A 23,260-nucleotide genomic window follows, 5' to 3' on the forward strand; every position below is an offset into this window, starting at 1 on the left:
CACTTTTTCACTGTGAGAGTGACCGAGCACTGGCAAAGGATGAGCAGAGGGGTTGTGGGGTCACCATCCTTGGAGACATTCAAAAGCAGTCTGGGCATGGTCCTGGGCAGCCAACTCTAGGTGACCCTGCTTGACCAGTGAGGTAGTTGGACCAGATGGCCTCCAGAGATCCCTTCCCACTTCAACCAGTCTGTGGCTCTGCAACAGTCATGAACAGTTACAGCAGCACTGGAGCTGAAATTTCCATTTTGTGGGGAATCCAGCAATTCAGAGCATGGATACATAAAGTAGGTACTTCAGGGCAAGAGAGGATGCAAATTTACACTGTGTCAGCAACCCCACGGAAAGTTTGCATGCTTTGACATTGCAGTACCCTGGAGAAAATGTGCCATGAAGTAATCCTGTTTCAGCAGTGAACTACCGTGCCTTTACCACAGGATAAGAGCAGGCAACCACAATGGAGCGATGACTTTCTCAAAGCTCTTAACCCAGCTAACCCTGCAGTTATTCAGTTACGTGCCTGTACTGTCAGCAATATGGTTTCATTCTGCATCAGAAGCAAACTGATGCTGCCTTTCAGGGTCTCCCAGGAAACAAAACCTTCCTGGAAACATTTCAATCTTGTTGATCAGCCTCATATGCTTTTGTATCAATTCTGACTTGCAAAAAATGTTATTTTTTTGCCCCAAAACACAGAACATTTGGGAAAAGAAAAAAAAAAAAGTATTTCAAATTGAAAATTGAAAACAGGACATTCTGTTTTTCTCTGAGGCCTCCATCTTGTTTATTTCTAAATTAAACCTGTAATGTGTTAATTTAATCAATTCTGATTTCTTCCTGATAGCAAGTTGCTCTGTCACAAACTGTCTGAGCAGCTGTAATAATAAAACGAATAATCAGCTGGGGAGGGAGGGAATAGGAATGAAGCTTTGGAGGGCTGCAATAACTGGAGGTCTCCCTAAATGCAAGGAGAGGGCAGGGGGAACCAGGAGGGCTCCCAAATCCCAGTCCTTGCCCAGACCTTTTTCTCCAATGCTCCATCCTAATTTTGAGACCGTTTTTCCCAGGGTCTCTTCCAACTGACAGCTCATCCGAAGAAAGGAGCTGACAGTCCTGCACTCCAATTAGCGATGAGGACTCAGTGCAACGAGGGCTCTCATTTATGTCAGGTCCCTGGCAGCCCCTCTTCCCCTCTGAGCACCAGGCTTTCTGAAGGCGAGTTCACACATCACCAAGCACTGGTCCTTATCCCTTCTGACTGCCTGACCTCCCTGCCACAGCGCTTAACCGAAGCATTTCCAAGGCTGTGAGAGGTGGTGGCTGACAGCAAGGGAAGGGAAAGGGTGAAGTGGTATCCGAGAAGGGGCACCAACACCAAATTCCAGCAATATATTCGTCTAGTGGAGATGCTTTTAGCCTTGTGCCTACAAGGCACAGAAATATTTGCACTTCGCTAAGAGGTTCCCCAGTACTTGCCAAGAGATCTCTTCACAGATCTCTTAAATACAATTACCACTGGAAGGGAGTAAGTGAATGGTTTAACAATGCTCAGCTGCTCCAGACCACTATCTCTAAGCAGTGCTTCCCCAACTGACAGCAGCTCTTGTGTTCAACCCGAAAGACCTCTTTGCAAAACACCTGATCCTTTTGTGAATCTGCCACAGCAAAGACGTGAGATGGATGGCTTTTGTCTTGGTCCTTTGAAGAGCTGACTTCCACCGAGACCTCCTTGACTACACTGTACAGCTCTGCCAGCTACAGGTCTCACCTCGATCGTGTGCAAAATTAAGCAGCCCCAATGCAACAGCCAACATATTTGTATAACTAAGACTACAGCTGGGAATCAGGGCTGTCCCACCGGTGTTAATTTAGAGATTAATAGAGAAGCTGCTGAGATACCTGTGGGTGACAGAAGCCCTGATGCAATGACGCACAAGGACCCCTGGAAATTTGCTGTGTCCTGCCACCACTCTCAGAAAACTTTTTGTGGGCTCTCTTGTGGGGAAGGATATGAGTTCCCAGCTACCAGTAGCACAACCTCAATTACTCAGTTCAAGCTTTAGGAGGCAGTTTGTCAAGCTTTAGAGGTCCAGAGTCAGTCCCTGGAGTACCGGCTAGAAGGAGAGTTATTATTCAGGCATTCAGCCTAATACAAGGAGGTGAGCAGTGGCAGGTCCTCTAGACCTCCATTATCTCTAAGACTTTCTTTGAGACTGGAATTACAGCCTGTACCCTACCCCAGCAGCTCTCCAAACAACTGCAAAATCTCCCTTCAGATGCTGTTCAGATAAGAAAAAGGGAAAATCCCCTTGTGTCCTCCTCCCCTCCTTGTAGATGGAGAGTTCATAGCACTCCAGAAGAAGTGTCCTGAGCAATAAAGGCCTCTGAGTGAATGGCTGCTGGGGAATTGCCACTCAGAAAACAACAGAGGCACAGTCCAAATCCTGCAAAACGTATTTTTAATTTGAACCTCTCTCCCCCTTCTCGTCTTACCACTCGGTGGCCCAGTCTGGCCAGCTAAAGGGTAAATATTAAATATTATCTACAACCTTCCCACACTTAGCACTGTCTCCGATCTCTCTGCGTTACAGCTTGGAGACACGACCAACCCTTCGACTGCTACCACGTATATATGGGACAGGCCTCCATACTGCTGCTCAGTTGTGGTTTTTATCGTTACAAAATAGCTTCATCCCATGTACAAAAAAAAGACAGGACAAAGCCGGGTGAAATCTTGCTTAGGGCCCAGGTAGACCACCCTGTTGGAGGTTCCTCCCTTAACTTGCTCCACTGCAGTTGGCCACCTTGGCGTACCCTGCAGATGAACAGTTTCAGTCATCGTGACACAGAGACACGTTACGCATTTCACACACTGTCCCTTCCACCACCTTTGCTGTGGGAGTCCGTAACACCAAGATTAGTGCTGCAATGCCTTCAACAGTTGCACCTGTCCCCAGAATTCAGAGCCCTGCTTTGTCTTACTGCCCATCTCCACAAGAAAACCAATGGGTGCTAATGCACTGCTCTTAGGATCCAGAAATTGCAGTGTTGGAAGAAGCTTTGAAAGACACTGTGAAGTCCCTTGCGGTTTATCATGTCAGCTCTTGTCCCCTGCTTCACAGGGAGGGACGTGTTGTGGCTAATGTCATAGAATCATAGAATCATAGAATCATAGAATCATTGAGGTTGGAAAAGACCTCTAAGATCATCGAGTCCAACCGTCAACCCAACACCACCAGGCCCACTAAACCATGTCCCTAAGCGCCTCATCTACACGTCTTTTAAAAACCTCCAGGGATGGGGACTCCACCACTGCCCTGGGCAGCCTGGTCCAATGTTTCACCACTCTTTCAGTAAAGAAATTTTTCCTTACATCCAATCTAAACCTCCCCTGCCGCAACTTGAGGCCATTTCCTCTCGTCCTATCGCTTGTTACTTCGGAGAAAAGACCGACCCCCACCTCGCTACAACCTCCTTTCAGGGAGTTGTAGAGAGCGATGAGGTCTCCCCTCAGCCTCCTTTTCTCCAGGCTAAACAACCCCAGTTCCCTCAGCCGCTCCTCAGAAGACTTGTTCTCCAGACCCCTCACCAGCCTCGTTGCCCTTCTCTGGACACGCTCCAGCACCTCAACGTCCTTCTTGTAGTGAGGGGCCCAAAACTGAACACAGGATTCGAGGTGCGGCCTCACCAGGGCCGAGTACAGGGGCACGATCACTTCCCTACTCCTACTGGCCACACTATTTCTGATACAGGCCAGGATGCCATTGGCCTTCTTGGCCACCTGGGCACACTGCCGGCTCATGTTCAGCCAGCTGTCGACCAACACCCCCAGGTCCTTTTCTGCTGGGCAGCTTTCCAGCCACTCTTCCCCAAGCCTGTAGCGCTGCATGGGGTTGTTGTGGCCGAAGTGCAGGACCCGGCACTTGGCCTTGTTGAACCTCGTACAGTTGGCCTGGGCCCATCCATCCAGCCTGTCCAGCCTGTCTTTTCTTCTTCTGCAGGATGGAAACATTGTGCCTTGAAAGTCTGCCGCTGCCCATTTGAAATGCCCTGTGCATGCCTTATACTAACTAGAGACAAAGCTAAAATAGCTCCTGAACTCTAGCTCCAAGCTTTGCACCTACCTCACACATTTCTGCAATGGCCAGAAACCAACAAACATCCTGGGACAAGCTTCGATCCACGTCTGTATTCTGTTTCTATGCCTTTAGCATTAGGCAGTGTTAAATCCAGGTCTGAACAACCTCAAGTTTCGGAATTCAGCTCTGAAATTACTGCTATGTAATGTTGACTTTGCTCTAGAGGGGAGGTAAAACCAAGGGCCTCCCCACACATAAATGTAAGAGAGCTTTTATGCCTTTTGAGTAGGAAAACAGGGATGAGTGTGAATGCACTGCAGTCTGTCGGGGCACCCCACCTAGCTTGCTCCCCATGAATATTTGTTTCATGTTTTAAAATGCACCAATGTGCAAATGTAACTCTCGTTACAGCGATGCTCAGCACCATCTTATGCTCAGCATCATGGCTTATGAACCCACCATGGCATCCACCTGGCACAGCAGTGTGCACCCACTCGCCCCTCGCTGCATGGAGGCAGGGCAGGGACTGCTTATCCAGCGCCCACAGGGACACCCCATGCTGCTTGGGGCAGAGATGCTGGCTTAAGTGCATGACTGCAAGTTAGCTCTTTTTAGCTCTGGCTCTCGGTAAAGCCAACAGCAGGAATCTCAACAAGATGGCAGCGTTAGGAATGTCTGATGGGCTCTCTGTGGTTGAGGGGAACTGTTGCTCCTCTCACAACTTTGCTGGGACTCACCCGCTTTACCACGTACTGGGCTGCAGCGTGGAAGGGAGACCAAAGGAGGACCAAACTGGACCTGCCGGGGTGCGAAGACCCCCTGCTATTTTGGTGACAAGCACCCTGACAGCAGAGCTAGGAAATGGTGTCACTTGGGCTGAAGCTCCTGCTGGGAGCGCAGGATCCCCTGCCATCCCCCAGGCTGCCAGCCAGCCTGCAGGGAGGCAGGCAACATCCAGCCCTCGGATGCAAGGAGCGACAGAGTCTTTAGGGCTGAAAGGAGTCAGAAGATTAGCAGCAAAAGGAGGAGAGCCGGTGTGGTTAAGCATTCCCTGGGAACGATGGAAAGTCAGGGCAGCCTGTTGGCCATCTCGCCGGTGTGCCAATCTGAGAGCAAAGCAGGAGTCCAGCAGGTTTTGTCACATGTTGACACCCTTTTGGCTGCAGTCTGGGAGGGCTTTGCTCTGGGGCGGGGAGATGTTGGCACGCAGTGGTCCAGGGCAGTGAAATAGGGTGTGCTTTCCCGCACGTTCCTCCCTTCCTCACCCAGGCTCTTTTGTGTGGTCAATGTTGACCACAAAACCCTGTGGTGGCCCTTAAGCATTAATGGGGAAGGAGCTACGGAGCTTTTTGCACCAATTCCCACCAGTCCATAAACAAGAAAGGAAGCAGAAATATTTAGGGCCTCTCTCCCATTCCCTTGATGCTTGTTCATTATGAATTGTTCTCATGGACTTGCATGGAGTAAAGCGCCAGAAACAGCAGACCCACAGAAAAGCTGAAGGGCATTTGGGATCTCAGCGGCACTTCTGAAAGCCAGGCTGTGTGTCGTCCTCTTCTGAGTCACACAACAAGCACTGGATCCCCCTCCACCAGGACACACTGAAGCCAAGTCACCTGAGCTGGGGCAGGCAAGTCAGGACAGGTACAGCCAATGCATCCTGATGCTAGCATAGGCTTCAGGAATTGTATATATGGATTTGCATTTGGCAAACCCACCTCCCTGAGCTCTTTGTATTGTACAGTAATTTAGACTGCAGTAATTTAGACTGCAAAGCAAACAGAGAACGCTGCTGTGCTGTTTTAATAGTTTCCTGCAATCAAAATGCAAACCCCGGACCATTTGGTCGTGGGTGTGCAGAATATGGTGGGAATTGAGAAAGAGCAGGGATCCCACATGACATTTTCTCAGTGGACCATCGAACCCTCATCGATGTGGCCCTGTTGCTGGCCACATCTCCAGCTTTTGTCTTAAACATTGTTCATGCGGGATGCAAACCACTGGCCAGGAAGGCTCTGGATAATGATGGGTTGCAGTACGGAATGGCCTGATTTATTGCTACATAAAATGTTATCCTTTGGCTGCCACTATGCATAAAATTTCTAAGCTTTTTCACAACACTGTGAAAAAATAACACTTTCTTTTTCTTTTTTTTTTTAAGTTGTACTAATGCTCACCTCTGAATGATTCCAGCCTTGCCTTAATTTATTTTTTACCTCTGCACAGTCTTATTCCGTTATTTCTACCCTGCCTTCCTTCCCCCGTTACATGCAAATAAAAGTTTCCTAAAGGCAAATCCCATGGAATTCAGAAAACAGGCAAATTCAGATTGCTTTCAAAACCTTGTTTTGAAAAACTCATGCTCATTCTGGTGCCTAAAACTGAGACGAGATGTTTTGAAAACTTGGGACCAATCAAGCAAAGCATTGAATAGATAAACAAAAAAGCTATTTTTAATTTTTAAACATCCTAAACTTTAAATACTCCACATTTGCCCCTAAAAAATAAATTTAAAAAATCTCTAAGTAGGAGGTACTTAGATCAAAGTGATGTCATATATGCAACAGTTAAATCTAACTAGTCCCTATGAACTTGTTTTTAAAGGAATACACAATCCACCTCAGCCAGCTGATGGCTTGAGGAGGCAGGATGGCTCCTTCCTCTCCCATCATCCCTGCTTCCCCCTGCCATGAGCAGCACACCAGAATTTAGCTCCTACCCCGGCTCCTGTGGGTCGGTGACTGGATTTTAACAAAAAGGATGGAGGGTGAGACAGGAAGAAAAAGGAAGAAGAGCTCCTTTACTCACTAGTTCACGGTGCCGTACCCCTTGGCTTTAGTAAATCCCACGGAAATGGCAACCACCAAGGCGGGGAGCCCTACGGAAATGAAACAAGAGAAAATTGGTCATTTAAGCATATGTGCAGCTCTTCTCTCACTCAACCGCATAATATACCCCATTCTTCCCAGTGTTATTCTAGCACCATCTGTCCCAGCCTGGGTCTTTGGCAGAGCCTGAATTCAGGACCTTCAGAGCCAAAAGCATGAACCCTTGTTACCTCTGCTAATGAACTAAATGCCATCAGCTGTAATCAGCTCATATCCTGCTGTGGTCTCAGCAGTTGTGTGGGGACTGACAGCACGTGCAGATGCATAAAATATTATTTTATTCTTAGGTACACAGGCTGGCCAGGAATATATAAGGGTGTCTCCTGAAGATGGAATATTCAGCCACAACCCAACTCAAAGAAGCTAGCAAGGAGGAGATTAAGGGCTATGTTTGCTCTTATCATAATGTATGCTGAACAACCCAAGCTGAAATCTCGCCCCAAATGAGACAGAAAAGGAAATGGAAACTGAGTTCCCCCTATCCCAAACAGGTCCGCTAAGTGCTGGGTGATGATCTGTAACGGAGCAGCTCCTTCTGAACAGCAATAGAAAAGAGCATCAGAACATCAGGTCTTTCTGCAAACCGGGATACTTCTTCTCTTGCCAGAGACCAGTTCCCTTTTTGTGTCCAAAAGGGGAATAAACTAAGAGAAACCAGCTGCCCTCGAGAAGACACACTTCATTACGAGTGTTGCAGAGGACGAGCAAGCTAGTCTGTGGCTGGGACGCCACAATGTACAAAGTACAATTTATCTACAGAGCGTCATGAGCTAATGGTGCCAGCATGGGATGTCATTTCAGGTGCATAAGGGGGTGAAGCTACAGCCTTGATCTTCCTGCTAGAAGCTCCCATAAAATTAGAGCGAGGAGTATAAAGAAAACCTGCTGGTTATTGTGCAACCTGCTGATTATTGGCCTAAAACTCATAAAAAGTTCTGAAATTGTTGGGTCCTGGAACACCTAGGCACAATCAGAACCAGCAAAAGACACTACATCTTGCTAATAGTCTTCTGAGCCTTCTTATCCCTGCCACGATAAACTGCTCAAGGATCTACGGAGAAGATGATTGGGTACTTTTCTGGTTCACTAGCCCCAGCCCAGCTCTCCCCTTTCCCTAAAGAAATGCCTGGATATTGGCTAGTAACATCTGGTTCTTCAGCTACAGAGGTCTCCATGTGGCTTTTTATAGCCCTCCTCCTTGTGACATGATGAATTAAGCCGTCTCAATGCTAAAGATGGGCAAATCCCATTAAGAATTAGCAGGATCAGTAGCCAGCTAGGATTAGCACTTCTTGACAAGACCCTAATTCGTGTGCTGTAGAGGTCACGGCAGGTGGCTGCAGAAGACGCTGTAGATCAAAGGGATGTGCAGACACAGCATCCAAATAATAACCCTGCTGGCAAGGTGGTCACTCAGCAATACAAATCATCACAAGATTGACTAATAGTGAGGGTCTGCAGCCAGCTGGGAGGTATAAGGCCAAGTTGGCTGGAATATACAGCATTTGAGAGTTATCGTAAAGGGAAGTGTTTCCTCTTCCCATACGAGATTTCCAAGCACAGCTCACATTTGATCAGTCCAAAACCAACAGGCAGTGGGTTTAAAAGATGTCTCTTTTTTTTTCTTTTCTTTTTTTTTTTCTTTTCTTTTTTTTTTTCTTTTCTTTTTTTTTTCCTTTTCTTTTTTTTTTTTCTTAATTGACTATTGCTCCTCTTGCTGAGCCTCCTTCACACCTCATCTGGATATATCCTGGGTGATGTATTCACTACGATGCCATCAATATGGCAACCCATGGCACGCACACCAAGAAACCACATGTGAAAGGACTTTTTCAGGAGTCCTGCTTGATGCAAGAGGCCCTGTGAAAGAGGAAAGTTGGCGGCTAAGACTCCGCCAAAAATAGCAACTTGTTCTTCGCAGAGTGCTTCTCTTAGACGTGATAATTATGCAGAAATACAGACTCAGGCTGTGAACTCGTCAGCTTACAGGGACTGGCTCGTACCGGGCCTGGGTAGGAGCCCCAGCTTGTGCTGAAAATGGATCCGTACAAGCAGCGTTTACTGAAGGTGGTAGCTATGCCATGGTAGTTAAGCCAAAGAGCATCGTCATGAGGGGTGCTGTACTCCTCCGCCTTGGGAGAGCTGTCAACGGTCTAATCACAGTTAGATGTGATTAGATTGAAAAAAAAAAAAATCAAACCTTTTAATCTATTTTTTGATTATTTGCAAGACAGTTATTCCTAACTGGTCTGTTCCATATACTGTGTGTGGTTTGTATATCAGCCCTCTAGGCAGTCACTCACGCTACGTAGTCACTGGCAAGGTTTTGGGGGCTTTCTGCAGAAAGAGAATTTTACATTCACAATTCCAAATAAATGCGTCAGAATCCTGTTTCAAAGAGTTTTGTACTGCCAGGTGAGAGGAGAATCAGCTCATACGTTCATCACGTCCCACTAGAAAAGGCTGTTTGCTAATAACTACCAAGAGCCATAACTGTTACGAACAACTGAAGACCCACTCAGAGCCTGAGCTATGGCAGCATTAAAAATCCAGTTGTGGAAACTATGACATGGTTGTAAAAAGACTGACAAAATCATTTCTTCTTTACTGGGGTTAAATGTGATGACTGAATTGCTTGTAGGGAACAGTTTGTCTGTCTGTTCTAAATAATAATAATAATAATAATAATAATAAATAATAATAATAATAATAATAATAAAATCTAATTGCTAAAAAATTTTTTCTGGAAAGGCAAAGTTGCATACCCAAGAGGAGAACAAAAACCCAGGGAACAAACCTCATTGCTGATGAAAACCACTGTAGCTTCAATGAGCTACAGCTGACAGCAGCTGAGAACTTGGCAAAGACGTCTAGAACAAGGGCTTAGAGAAATGCTAATACGCAAAGGGGGAAAAGGGGGAGAATCAGCCCATGACAAAGTGAATTGTGCTAATTATTTCAGATTATGCTCTTTAAAACATATTTTCAGCCTCTTTCCTCTTAGAAGTGCCATTAATCCCAGCTCTACAGCTGAAGTCTAGCAGGATGCTAAATATCGGAAATTCCCTTGCTGCCTTAATAGGCGAGAGTGTTCTTCATTTCTTGTCCTAACCTATTCCAAATGGTTATTATGCACCATTTATCAGCCAGTGCACCCTACCTCAGAGATGACTACATTTTACTAGCCGTGCAAATTGTGCTTCTACACATGTAGGATGGGTTGTTTTTTTTACTCTGTACAGGCTACAAATGGGAATGTCGCTCATCCAAAATTCCCTTGGCTAACACGCCCATCTGTCCCAGCTTTTACAAATCAGAAAAATCCCTTTTTATTACCTAGAAAAGCTATTAGTCTGTTGCGTTCAATATCCCTGATGTTCCTTGAGTCACAGAGTGTTTGTGTATAAAGGTATGCATGAATACACACAGGCGCACGCAGCCTGTGCTTTGCAGGTATGTGGCTAAGCTCCTGCTACACACAAACACTGCATTTCAGTAACACAATTTATTTTCTATCGTAAGCAAAAGCTAGGAGTGAAAACTTAAAGGGATGCAGGTGCTGGAACGAGGACGGCTCTTGATGTGCCAGAATAAATCACATCAAGGCGCTTTGTAAGCGTCAGAAATATCTTGCCTGGGGTGAAATGCTAGACTTCAGTAGTAAAACGAGACACTAATACAGCTCAGATGCACAACACTTTCTCTCTCCCTTTCTCTTTTTAGCCTGCTCGCTTTTGAGCAACTTTTTGTTCAGTTGCTCCTTTCAAACTCACGCTTGTTATTGCTTTGAAAGCCCAGGTTATGGGTTTGTGTTTGTTTTCTACTACAGAATGCATCATTTAAGGCTAATAAATTAAACATATGGAAGAGGCAGAGGGAGAAAAATTAGTTACAAGCATCTGTACCAGTCTCATAGTTTATTTGTCTATGAAAGGCCCTGCTGCCATGGAGACGGGATTTCAGAGCTTGCTTCACTCCGGATTGCACATGGAAGGAGACAGCGAGAGAGAGAAAAGGAGAAAGCAAGAAAAAGACCCAAACCCAGGAGAAACCACCCCCAGCACACCCTTTGAAAACTCAACCCCTCTCGACTCATCTATTTTGTGTGACCCTTGGGTGCACTGGGCAGCAGGCAGGACTTATGGCTCTTGCTCATGCTATTTTTAACCATCTCAGCCCTTCTTGACGCCCCCGAAAGGGTTGCAAGCACCCTCTGCCAAGCCTTCTGCAGAGCATCAGTCCCTCTTGTAGCCCAGACTCTCTCTGCTCCGCATCCCGGCGGGGGGACAGCGCTTCCCCTCCGCCCCGGGGGAGCTGCTCCGCAGACCCAGGATCCTCACCCCATCCGAGACACAAGAAGCGCTTGCGGATGATGCGGTTCCGTAACCGGCCCGTCACGGCCATGTAGGACTGCCAAGCCTCGGTCAGCACCCAGCAGAAAGAGGAGAGGAAGAAGAAGTGCAAGAAAGCTGCCACCAGCGTGCATATCACCTGGAGAGAGGAGGAAAGGAGGACACGTGAGAGGAGCAGCAGGCGGAGAGAGCAGCGCGTAGGAGAGCAGAAGGCACGGGGAGATGCTTCCAAACCAGGCTCTGGAAGGCAAGGTCATGGAGATCAGGACACGAAAAGACATTTTAGGAGGAGGCAGTCTCCCCCACAAGCTTCGACCTAGCAAAGGACCAAAGCGTTTGCTTCAAATTTAAGTACCGCATGGAAATCGGCTGCTCTTACGCATGAGCTCTAAGATAAACCCATGGTTAACACTTTTGCTGGAGTCTGAGCCCGCGTCCCATCCTGGTGCTTTCTCAGCTTCAGCAAGATATATTTATTTTCCAAATGATCAAAACCATTGCCACGGTCCTTTCGGGGAGGACGGAGCAGTTAGTAATCCGTGCACTAATCTCAGCTCAAAAGGTTTGCAAAGCACCATGTCGCTGGCAGCCGAGCCGTAGAAATGAAATCAGAGGAAGGCAATTTAGACAGTGTCCCTGCCAGGGAAGGATCGCTGAGTGAAAGAGTTAAGCTGTGAGAGCTGGGTGAAACCACGGCTGCCAGAGGCTGGTAAGGACTGCAAACATGAGAGGTGCGGAGTTGTCCAAGAGCATATAACTACTAGCAGACAGGAAAAAAAAGAAAGGGGAAAAAAAAAAAAAAGAAACTACATTAGAAGGAATTTCATAATGGTGAGCTCTACTACTCAGTGGGGAAATCTCTCAAGGGAAATACAGGGAGCTTAAGCCATTTAAAATTGAACCGGGGAAAGTACTAGCAAATGCATTATGAAGAACAATCCTGTAGTGCCAGGGAGACGGACTGGAAAGCTGACAAGCTCGTCTTTGTTTTTAACTCAGCAAGGCCAAATCTTTCACTGGTGCAAATTGGTGCCGCTCTGTTTAACTCTGCCAGAGCTGTGCTTAATTTCCACCATCTGCGAGTCGGAAACCATGAATCAATGTACTCAAGAAGAAAATGATGGAAAGAAACTCCAGTGGCTCCCAAGGAGAAGGGAGAGCAAACAGACTTGAAAAGTGACTCTGGATGAAAAAAAAATGGTTTAAGGCATTCAGGGCAGGGGGAGGGGGAGGTTTATAGCGATGAATTTCTCTGCTTTGAGTTATATCAGGAAATATGGACTTGGGGTTTGTGGTCAATGAACCTTCCTCTTTTTTCATCCACCAGCATCTTTTAACACAGAGCTCTCATGCACGGAGTGTCTTTTATCATGATTTTATCAGATTGCTCTTGATTCATGCACTAGCACAAACCAACGTTATCAGAGGTTGTGAGTAAAAGTAAGACTGTGTGTTCTTTGAGACAGGAACTGTCTTTTTGTTCCATATTCATATTTGACACCAAAACCCTTGGTGTTCTGCCTATAAATGGATTCTGGATGACAGTTCAGTACAAATAACCCAGCACAATATGATAATTTCAAGTAATTTTCACATTTTAAAAGAATCCTAAAAAAGTGGTTGCTATTCATCAGCTTACAGACCTACATAAACCAGTTACAAACACAGGATGCTTTCTGGAATGTATTTTAAGAAACTGTTATTTTAGAATTTTTTTTTTGGCTAACATCAGGTACGACACTGTTCATTTTACCATTTTGATTTTGCTCTGCACCAACACGGTTCTGCCCAGTTTGCCAGCAGTTTGTAAAGGGGAGAGAAAAACTTTGCTTTCCAATTTTACACCAGAGAGAGACATTTTACGGTTATTTTTTCTCAGTCAGGTAGTTTTGATAGAAAGGGAAGAGGAAGAGAGGAGGGGAGCACAACAGAAATATGCACATCTCGGTTGGGCCAGTATAAACCCATTGCCTCAACTGAAACCAGGCTGTGGACTTGGCCAGCACATATTTGTTTCTGCTACCTCTGCTGCAACTTGTTCTTTCCTTGTAAGGAAAAAAAAAAATCTCCATGAAGGCCTAAGCACGGGGATATGATGTCCCAGGCTGCTGCAGAAAGATCTAGCAGAGCTTGTCAGTCTGTCAAGGCCATTAGCCCTTGTTTTCCATTAAGAGGGGAAATCTGTTTCCTTGCAGCACGTAGCCATGCCTTTGAGATATGGCCACTTCATGCAGAATTCATTTCTTTTGTATAACGTTATTGCTGACTGTAATTTTTTAGCCTTTTCCCAGGCCTTTCATCTTCAAAAAGCTTAGCAAATCCAGGCGTGGAGTCTTGCCTTTGAGGTTACACAGATGAAAATCAAGGGAGAATTTGGCTTTTCCAGGGAAACTAATATCGTAGAAATTTTCCCAGAGTAGCTGCAATTATGTATCAATCATCAACATTTTAAGATGCTCCATTATCAATAATTGAATGTGAATAAAATCCTAATTTACACTCCTTTGTCTCTTCTCTGTATAGTTTTCTTTCTCTGTTCCCTGCCAGAGACTGTTTACTAGATGGCTGAGCAGAAATCCAAGAATAACCTTTCTATTTATGGTGTTTCATGCATATGTATGTGCAAAGAGCTAATCTGCCTCATGCAATCGCAGCCGGGAGCTTTGAATCCCCACTAACAGCTCTGATGGTGAACACCCAGAGTAATGTGACAAAAAGCACGAGGAAGAACCTGGGCTCACAACTGTGCTCTGAAGGGGGTGGGAGAGAGTGAAGACATCCACCTCCTGTCCTGGGATGAAGTAGACTAACCAAAGAGGAGGTCCAGCCACGGTTTGCCACGTTGAGCATCCCTCAGTATTTCTTTCTATGGAAAGAAGCTCCTAGCACACACTTGGGGTTGCAGACAACGCGCCTAGGGAAAGCGAGAGCTTAGCTCACCCTTTCTCCACCTCTTGCCCCGAGAAAACCATGTTGGCCATGAACGAAAGCTCTGCTTTGCGAAGTTAATTTCTGAAGGGCACTTATTTAATAGGAGCAGGGCTGGCTGGCTGCATCTCTCCACACTTCTCTACACACTTCTGACTCAAGCAGCTGTAAAGCTTTCCCTAAAACATAACCTAGCCCTAACCCGAAGGGCCCTCCATAGAAATGAGTCTCTGTGATTCATTAAACCCTGGGGCTTCTCTGCAGAAATGCTTCCAAAAGTGACAGCATGCTCTGGCTGCCAAAGTAGATGCTCAAAAAAACTGGCCGGTCACCAGTTACTGTTAATTAAAAACTAAATTTTGACTTCTGATTGTGACTTTGGCAGCAGGAGTAGCAGAGGACGCTTCTCGCCTCACTTTTCTGCTTAGTGGAGTTAGGATGGTTGGAGCACTTGGGGAGACGGGAAAATGTACAACAGGAAAATACTAACGATAAGCAGTGATTTGTTATGCCAGACACCAACGGGTAAACTGAAAGTACTTTAGCTGGAGAGAAGTTATACAGGCAACACATGCCTCTCCAGCTGGGTCTGTAATGTGGGAAGGCATGTATGTGCAAGCAGGGCATGTGGCTTGAAAATCCATGTTACGTCTTGCCTTTACTGCTCAAGTCACACTGTGATCTGCAGTGAGTCCCTCGTGGCCCCCGGCTCTGCAGCGTGCACAGCGCATCTGGCAACGCTTCCTACCCCCAGAAAAGGTGGTTTTTGTGGCTTTGTTCGTTCACATCTGCCAAGCACTTTAAGCTCAGAGTATAAAAGTTGCTGGAGAAATAAATGTAAAGCTGAGATGTTGGTGTGGGGTTTTTTTTAAGCCTTTTCTCAATCTGTCTTTCTTTGTAATTTTTGGAAAATAAAATGGTTAAAGCCTTGCAAATAACCATGTTTCTTCACTGTGCCATGTGCCAGATACTCTAGGCAGATATTCAAAAATATCACATTGGTTTTAATCAAAGCCCCGAGGATGCTGACAAATTATCAAAGAGAGAGCGAGAGAGAAAATTGAAATCTGCCATTTAGTCGTGTCTTTGACATGTTGCTAATTAACAGATGGAGGAAAAATGAGGAAGCGCTGCCTGAATGGATCATTTCAGTGCTAAATCAGGGGAAAAGCAAACAAACAAACAAAGTCCAACTGATCTCCTACCTTATTCCGGGTCTGGGTCTGTCCAATAAGGATGAGAGCGTTGGAGGAGATGATGGATAGGCAGAAGTTGATAAGGATGACAGAGCGCTCTGAGCGAATATACCTGCAGCAAGAGAAGAGGGGGAGGGAGATCCACCCTGTTACAACTTCATTAAGTTGCCTCTGAAAAGCATCAACCAGGTGCAGGTTGCACTGGGCCAGGCTCTACAGAAGGCCATGGTAAGAGATTGCCCATTTCCTGCAGATCTTGTGTGTTAAACAGACAAGAACAAGGGCAAAAGGGAGGGGGAAGAGCCTGGGTGTAGTGCTCAGCCCATAGATCTCTCCATCCTCCCCCATCAATGCTGGAGTTATGAGCATGAGTCAACAAACTAGGGGCCAGCCTGGTCCCTAGTCTGAGCCGCTCCTAAAACAGTAGAGTGCTGCAAGTCTTCTTCAGCTCTGCTTACTTGAAAGGGGACTTGAAAAGGAGCTTAGAAGAAAACATACAGGCAACACATGGAAAGATTCCCAAATAAGAAGAGCCACAGGCATGCTGGCAATGAAAGCAGATTACGAATGCATGCACCTTCACAACGAAGTGTTTGTGATTCAGCATTCCCCTTTGTTTAACCTAACAACCCATCCTAAAGTGAGAAGTATGGTTTGTTTGTTTTTTTTTTTTTCCCCAGACTGAGCGGTTTAACACTTCTCAAAACTAGGCCAAATACCTAACTGCAGCTGTGGGTCTGGGACATTAGGGATCCAAGTCAGGAAGCTGTTGCCTTCAGCACCTTGCAGGAGCAAGCTGTTTGTCATTTCTGATTTGCAATGTGCAGCACAGCACCAACTTGCTGCTGAGATATGTGCACGACAATTAATTCAAACCACTGGCTATGGAGGAAAATTTCACTGAAGGCACTTTTATGTACCTAATAAAATTAAAAGGGAATTGCAAAAGTGCAAGTCCTCAAGGATTGACTCAGGACCTGACCATACCAACACTCATACACGTGAATAATCTCAGTGATTCGGCAAGTGCCCTGCCTGAATACCAGATGAGTGAAGAGTAGATGCTGATGCTTATAGAAATTAGAAACAGATCTATTAATCAACCATCTCATCCCTGGAGGCTAATGCAGGATTATTTCCTATATTCCAGAACATCAACTATTTATTTTGGGAATTTGATTTAATTAACTAATTTTGGCAAGAGTGAGTTGGTTGTGCTTTGGCTGCAGAGTTTTGAGTTTCTGACTAGGTGGGCAGGACAAGTTTACTACACGTGTGTGTTCTCCCAAGGGTAAATCTCTGCTTTAGACCTACTGAAGGATGCAAAACTTTGGTTTTAACTTCCTCTGAGTTTTACCTTCAGACAAACATGAACATTGAGGATATGCTTTCCTGGATACAAAAAAAGTCACTGATGCAAAGTAGTCTGAACTTACACTTAGTCTGTTGGAAATCTGGTTTATAAGTAATTCTCCCTGAAACTCACCCAACCCCAGAACAGACTACAAAATTTAGGCCTCCAGCTCAGCTAGAAACTGGGTTGCCTGCCTGCAAAATGAGCCTTTGGTTCCTTTCATGGCCAATCTGATCCCAAATTTCCCCATTTCACTGGGCTCAATACAATGCTGTGCATCACCTGGATCCTGTTCCATTTGTGGTTGGAGGGTACTGAGCCATCAATCTATCTATGCTTTGATTGTGTGAAGTAAAACATCAAGTCTCCAGTCAGCAGCTTCTAGGGGATAGAAAGGGAGATTTGGACTCTGTCCTGGTGGGAATGAGATGTAATAAATCTGTGTAGCAACACTATGATCCAACTGGCATTAGCGTGCACTTTGAAAGTCTCCACTGGTCAAAAAACATAAGAAATGAGTTGACCATAAGTATAGTCTGTATGTCAATGTAAGGGAAGATATTCAGCTGCTTCAGACTTTTTCCCTCCTTAAACAAGCCTCTCTTTTCTCCATGCTTCCCTTCGTGCACTGAGAGTCCATCCTGTTCCCCAGATCCCTGAACCTCCAAAGAATGAGACGTGGATTGGCAACGTGTAGAATCACAGAATCAGAATAATTTAGGTTGGGGAAAAACCTCTCGAGCTCCCAGTCCAATCCTCTGCCCAAAAAAGGGCTAATTTCAAAGTCAGATCACGTTTCTCAGGGTCTTGTCCAACGAAGTTTTGAAAATCACCAAGAACAGAAATGCCACCACCTCTCTTGGATGACTTGTTACAGTGCTTAACTGCTCTCAGGCGAAGGTTTATTTTTCTTTATATCCAGCTGGATTTTTTCCTGCTGCAGCTGGTGCCTCTAGACCTTTCACTGCATACCTCTGCAAGTTTTTTGACTTCTCCATGACTCCTCCTTAATAGCCTCCTCTTCTCCAAGCTAACCAAGCCTTACTCCCTTTGCCTCCTTTTACATCATGTTCTCCAGCTCCCTGAGCATCCACTGGGCTTGCTCCAATGTGCTGACATCTCTTGTATTGGGGGAGTCCAATACTGGGCACACTTTTCCAGATGTGGCCTCAAGACTGTCAAGCAGAGGGGAATAATCAATTCCCTTGACCTGTTGGCTATATTCTTCCCTATATTGCCCAATATCTTGTTGGCCTTCATTGCTGCACGGGTGCACTGCTGATTCATTGCCAAATTGTTGCCCACTGGGACCTGCAGAGCCTCCCCTGTGGAGGCATTACCAAGCCAGTCAGTCCCCAGCCCATCCTGCTCCACACGGTTATTCTGCCCCAGGTGCAGGACTGTGCATTTGACTTTGTTGTACCATTTCTCTAGCCTGTATCTCCAGTTTGCTGAGGTCCTTCTGAATGGCAGTGCTGCTCTCCAGCATATCAGTCACTCCTCCCAACTTGGCATCATCCACGAACCTGCTGAAGGTGCATTTTGCCCCATCATCCAGGTTGTTAAAGAAGACATTAAACGATATTGGCCATAGTATCAACCCCTGTCAGATGCAGCTAGTAACCAGCTCTTGATTAGGCTTCAAACCTTTGACCATTACCCTTCAAGCCTGCATGAACTCCATCCAACTATTAAGCCACCTTAGAAGCCACCAATCCAGTGCACAGTTCCCTGGTCTGGATACAAACATGCTACGGAAGACTGTGTTAAAGGCCTTGGTAATGTCAAAATATACAACACCTACTTCTCTCCACTGTCTGTGCAACCAGTCATCCCATCACAAAAGGGAAACAGGTGAGTCAGGCACAATCTGCCCTCAATAAATCTGTGCTGTCTATTCCCAATTGCTTTCTTGTCCTTCATTTTGCCTGGAAATAACCTTTACAACTACTTGCTCCTTAATCTTCCCAGGGGCTGTGAGCAGGCTGACCAGCCAGTTGTTCTCTGGATCTTCCTCCTTGCCCTTTTTAAAGATGGGTGTAACATTTGCTTTCTTCCAGCCATCAGGAACCTCCCCAGATGATAAAGAGTGGCTCCACAGTAACACCAGCCAGCTCCCGCAACACCCTCGATGCATCCCATTTGGTCCCATGGACTTGCAAATGTCCAGCTTACTTAAATGGTCCTCAGCTCTCTCTTCCTTGGCAGTGGGTAGTATTTTCTTCCCCAGATTCTGCCACTAGGTACAGGAACTTGGGTGCCTGGAAGCGAACCTTGCCAGTAGAACAAGGCAATGAAGGCACCGAGTACCTTCACCTTTTCTACTTCCTTCTCCATTAGGCTACTTGCCCCATTCAACACTGGGCCAACACTTTTCTGGGTAATCCTTTGCTGCTGACGTACCTACAGTAACCCTTCTTTATGCCTTGCGCATCCCTTACCAGTTTCGAATGCAGCTGACGTCTGACCTTCCTAATTCAATCCTGCATTCCTGGGCAATGCTTCCATAGTCCTCCTTGGTAGCCTGACTTGGCTACCAAATATTTCCTTGTTATGTTTCAGCTCAGTCAGAAGTTCCCTGTTATGCTAAGACAGCCTCCTGCCATGCTTGCTTTTTTCCTTCCATTTCCTCTTCTCTGGCGCAGGATGCTCCACAGAAAGAAATCACCATTACTATCCAGACCCTCTGCCCAAAGAAGTCAGGAACTCATATCATAGGGAAAAAACACAGAACCTGATGGGTTTTGCCAGAGGACAGATCTCCAGCAAAGGCAGAGCTCCTCCAGGGTGCTGTCTCGGTACCCCTTGGCTGACACATGGACTCTGCCTACTTGTCAAAATATGCTGTGCTCAGCCACCAAAGCAGGGGAAAACTCACTGCAAATTTAGGGAACTTCTGCTCTGGCCTGGGTCCTGTGGGATGTGGGGAAGCCCTGTGCAAACCGAGACAGGTGGAGAAGGTGGAAAAACTCCGCAGTCTGTGTCTCTGTCCCCATTACACTCCCTTCTTCTCCGCAAACACTGAGTCACTCTTGCTTTCTCACTGCGTACACACATCCTTCTCCACACAGTCATTCCTGCTACCTCCCACCGGGGCCACCGAATGCCTCAGCATCTCCGGCAAAGGCAGAGCTCCTGGGCTTAAAAAAAGTGTTAAAAGCCCCTTGAGAGCTCACTCACAACCACTAAATCAATCCTCAGGCTTCGATGGGCAGGGAGTGAGAAAAGCTCACACTGATATCTTTCAGCGATACAGCATTCACGCAGCCGCCGCCAGTCAAAAAGGTCTGCTGTGCCCCACATGCTGATGGGCTGGTGGAAGAGCTATTCGATAGCAAGCATTGATCTCCATGCTATGGAAAGGTCGCTGACTCCAGAGGTTGTTGAACCACAATCAGTTCAGGGATGGAAAACACATTGGGGCACTCCTGAAACACCACTGTGTCAAGGAGCTGCTTGAAAGGAATGGTACAAACCAAAGCTTAGAAAAACACGGTACTAAGTCATTTCACCTGTTCTGCCCCTTGAACAGTTCCTTTTCTCCCCAGTTTTTCATTTTCATGTCAGTTTTCAAGAGGTAACATCTTTTTCTTTCAATTCCCCCTCTTTTTCCACATGGGTGGTGGAGCACGTGGCCCACACACAGATCGTGTCTCCAGCTGTGACCCAGGACAGCCACTGCCGAGATGTAACAAGGTCACTCCACTTCTATGACCCACTGTGTCACTGACCTCTCTGTCAAGACTGCTAATAAGGCCAGAGATGCACCATCTGCAGCAGAGTTTTTGCAGCCATCTGTCTACTGGGAACTGGAGTGAGTCCACCAACAGGCCACCAACAGCCGTCAAACAGAAACAACGTCCAGTTTTCAATGAGACTGTGCCAAGTTGGCTGTGTCTGAAGTGATCGCTTGCATCAAAAAGCTCATGCCGTTCATGCCGATGGCTGAGTAGGTGCCACTAAGAAGCAACCATAATTTGGGGGTTTTGAATGGGAAGTGGAGGGTGAATTAATTTCCTCTCTGGTATGCAGCCCAAAGCTGGGATCACCTCCCTTTTATTCTGCCCCCTTTCTTTACCATGTTCCTTTCCTTCTTTCTCCCCCACCCTTTCTTTCTGCTTCCCGTGTATAAACAAACCCTAGCCGGGCAAAATTCTGGGAAAGTTTCCAGATTGTCAGCCTCAGTGAGCTTATTCATCAGAAGTGTTTCATACGCAAGCTGAGCCTGTGTATGCATGCTCCAGATGCCTTTGTTCAGAGGTCTGAATGGGAAATTTCCCGGCCAAAGCTCCCCAAAACAGCTGAGCTCTGGTGAGCGCTCTCCACAGAAGACCAGGCAGCTAGGGCACGAGGATTTTCTCCTCTGCAGGGTGAGAAAGGACCACTTTGATACGGCTTCTGTATTTTAGCAACAACAGCTGGAATAATACTGTTGATCCCACTTATGAACATCCCTCCAGCTGTTGTCTATCAGACTATACAACATCTAGGGCAAAACAAAGTGGGAGCCATGAGATAATGTTGACTTGACTATGATGTTCCTGAGACCATTAATAGGACAGCACATTCATGTCCAGCAGCTATGCCTAAAATAAAAAGGACACACAGAGTGCTCAGGGCTCAGCCACGGGAATGCTGTGAAGTTTAGAAAACATGAAAACATGATCTACAGAGAAGAAATGAAACAAACTCAGCGCACCAAAGAGAAATTCTAGAGATCACTTGATCATGCTTTACAAATATTTACACAAAGAGACTTAGGATAGAGAGCCCTTTAATCAAGATATAGCTGGTCTCAGGATCACTTGGAAATGCATGTCCATCCTTGGCTAGCTCAGAAATGCCCATTCAAGCCTCCCATAAACATGTCCCCCCGTTCATGCTGATCATTTTGGGCATAGGCATAACGCAAAGGCTGGAATGAGAAATTAAAAAGAGCGTATTTTAAACAGGGCAGGCAATTAACTTTACTGTCCTCAATAACAGTAAATATTGAGGGGCACACTCCTGGAAGAAAATACATCATGTTATTCCAAATGACTCTGGCATGCTCCAAACTGATTCAACCTCATGTCTGAACTTGGGTTTCAGATCCTGAACTTGTTTCTGATAGGAAAGAGAGGGTGAGGCTCGAACACTTGCTCTTTACTCCTCTATCCTAACTTTCCACTTGATCCTGACACCAGTGACACCAGTAAGTCACCTACCAGCGCTGCCCAGTGCTGCCCAGCCTGAGGAAAAGCAGGAGAGGACAAGGACTTGAGCAGATCCAATGATACCCCAGGCACGGAAAAACCTGAGTTCTAGATAAATGTTATTATGATCAGTCTTCAGCTCAGAGCACTTGCCATAATTAACTAGCCACTATGTACTGTCACAGTATCAACAAAAAAAAAGATGCATTTTTGCTCATTTTGTATTCTTTTGTTTCTTTCCTCTATCAAAGAGTAGAAAAAGTTATCTCAATTCACAACTCTGAACTGAATTTACCCTTTCCTCCCTACTAAGAAGAATCACTTGACAAAATAAGAGCCTCAGACTGATCCCTTCTCCCAAAAGGGTCACCAATAATTTCCAGACAGTGTATTCTCTGTAGCCACTCCATTTCAATTTCACAGTCATTTACCTGGTTCTGATTTTCTTTTATTCAGCTTAAAGTCATGAAGCTCTCAGCATGTTTGCCATGGGTTTAGGAAAGGCATGGGTCTCGCAGTATAAATTCAGACCTTGTTCAATGCAGTGTAGGGGGAGAATCCCTTGCACACCTCAGGTCCTCCAGCTTATACAGTCCACCAGAACGTATCTAACAGGGACATGGGCCAATGTGGGCCTTTGTTCAATAAAACTTTGCTACGAAACCACTTCAGCTTCTATAAATGATACAGTTTAAGGTTGCACCTGACCTGCTTATAGGTGTACAGGAGCTCTCTGCAATGGGATGTACTGAGGAATCCCATATGCATCTGAAGCTAAAGGCAGAACGTAGCTAAGAGGTTGGAGAGTTATTTAGACCATGCGGTATATCATCCTTAAGCTCCTGAAAAGTGCCGTCAGTTCTTCAGGCCAGGTGTTTTCATAACGGGTCATGGACGTTTTGATGTTATCAAAGACCCAACCGGGAATGCTTTGAAGCAATCTGCCTGCCAGGAGGCAGTGCGCGTCCACCTCTCCACGAACAAGGTTTCCTGGGGTGTACGAAGGCATCTAAAACAGCACACGGCTTTTGAAAATGGAACAATGCGACTACATGGGGTCATGGCATTAATTTCACTGTACTAATTTCTCTGGCACTAAAAGGAAAGAATAATGCCAACTAAGCCACCATGATGACTTTTTGCAGGACCCACTCATTACAAAATGGTTCTTCCTCAGGCACCAGACACCCAAAGCAGGAGAGCAAAACCTCCGGGATCCATGTAGATCAAGAGAACAGTTACTTTCCCCAACAAGAAGAGAAGAGAAT

At 46.0% G+C, this 23,260-nt stretch overlaps 1 protein-coding gene across 11 annotated transcripts in view; it reads right to left on the minus strand.

The window, feature by feature from the left end:
• Nucleotides 1-23,260, minus strand: part of ADGRB1 (adhesion G protein-coupled receptor B1) — a 289,281-nt gene that overhangs the window by 49,278 nt on the left and 216,743 nt on the right. For 6 of the 11 annotated variants that reach the window (XM_076329006.1, XM_076329005.1, XM_076329000.1 and 3 more), the window contains 4 exons: nt 22,005-22,100; nt 15,453-15,555; nt 11,308-11,458; nt 6,888-6,957 (listed from right to left, as the gene is read on the minus strand). In XM_076329006.1, coding sequence (XP_076185121.1) covers nt 6,888-6,957; nt 11,308-11,458; nt 15,453-15,555; nt 22,005-22,100 — 420 coding nt within the window. The remainder of the gene's footprint in view (nt 1-6,887; nt 6,958-11,307; nt 11,459-15,452; nt 15,556-22,004; nt 22,101-23,260) is intronic. The other 5 variants (XM_076329010.1, XM_076329003.1, XM_076329009.1 and 2 more) reach the window with 1 other exon arrangement.

This window comes from Aptenodytes patagonicus, chromosome 2 (genome assembly GCF_965638725.1).
Source record: "Aptenodytes patagonicus chromosome 2, bAptPat1.pri.cur, whole genome shotgun sequence".
NCBI classification, from domain to species: Eukaryota; Metazoa; Chordata; class Aves; order Sphenisciformes; family Spheniscidae; genus Aptenodytes; species Aptenodytes patagonicus.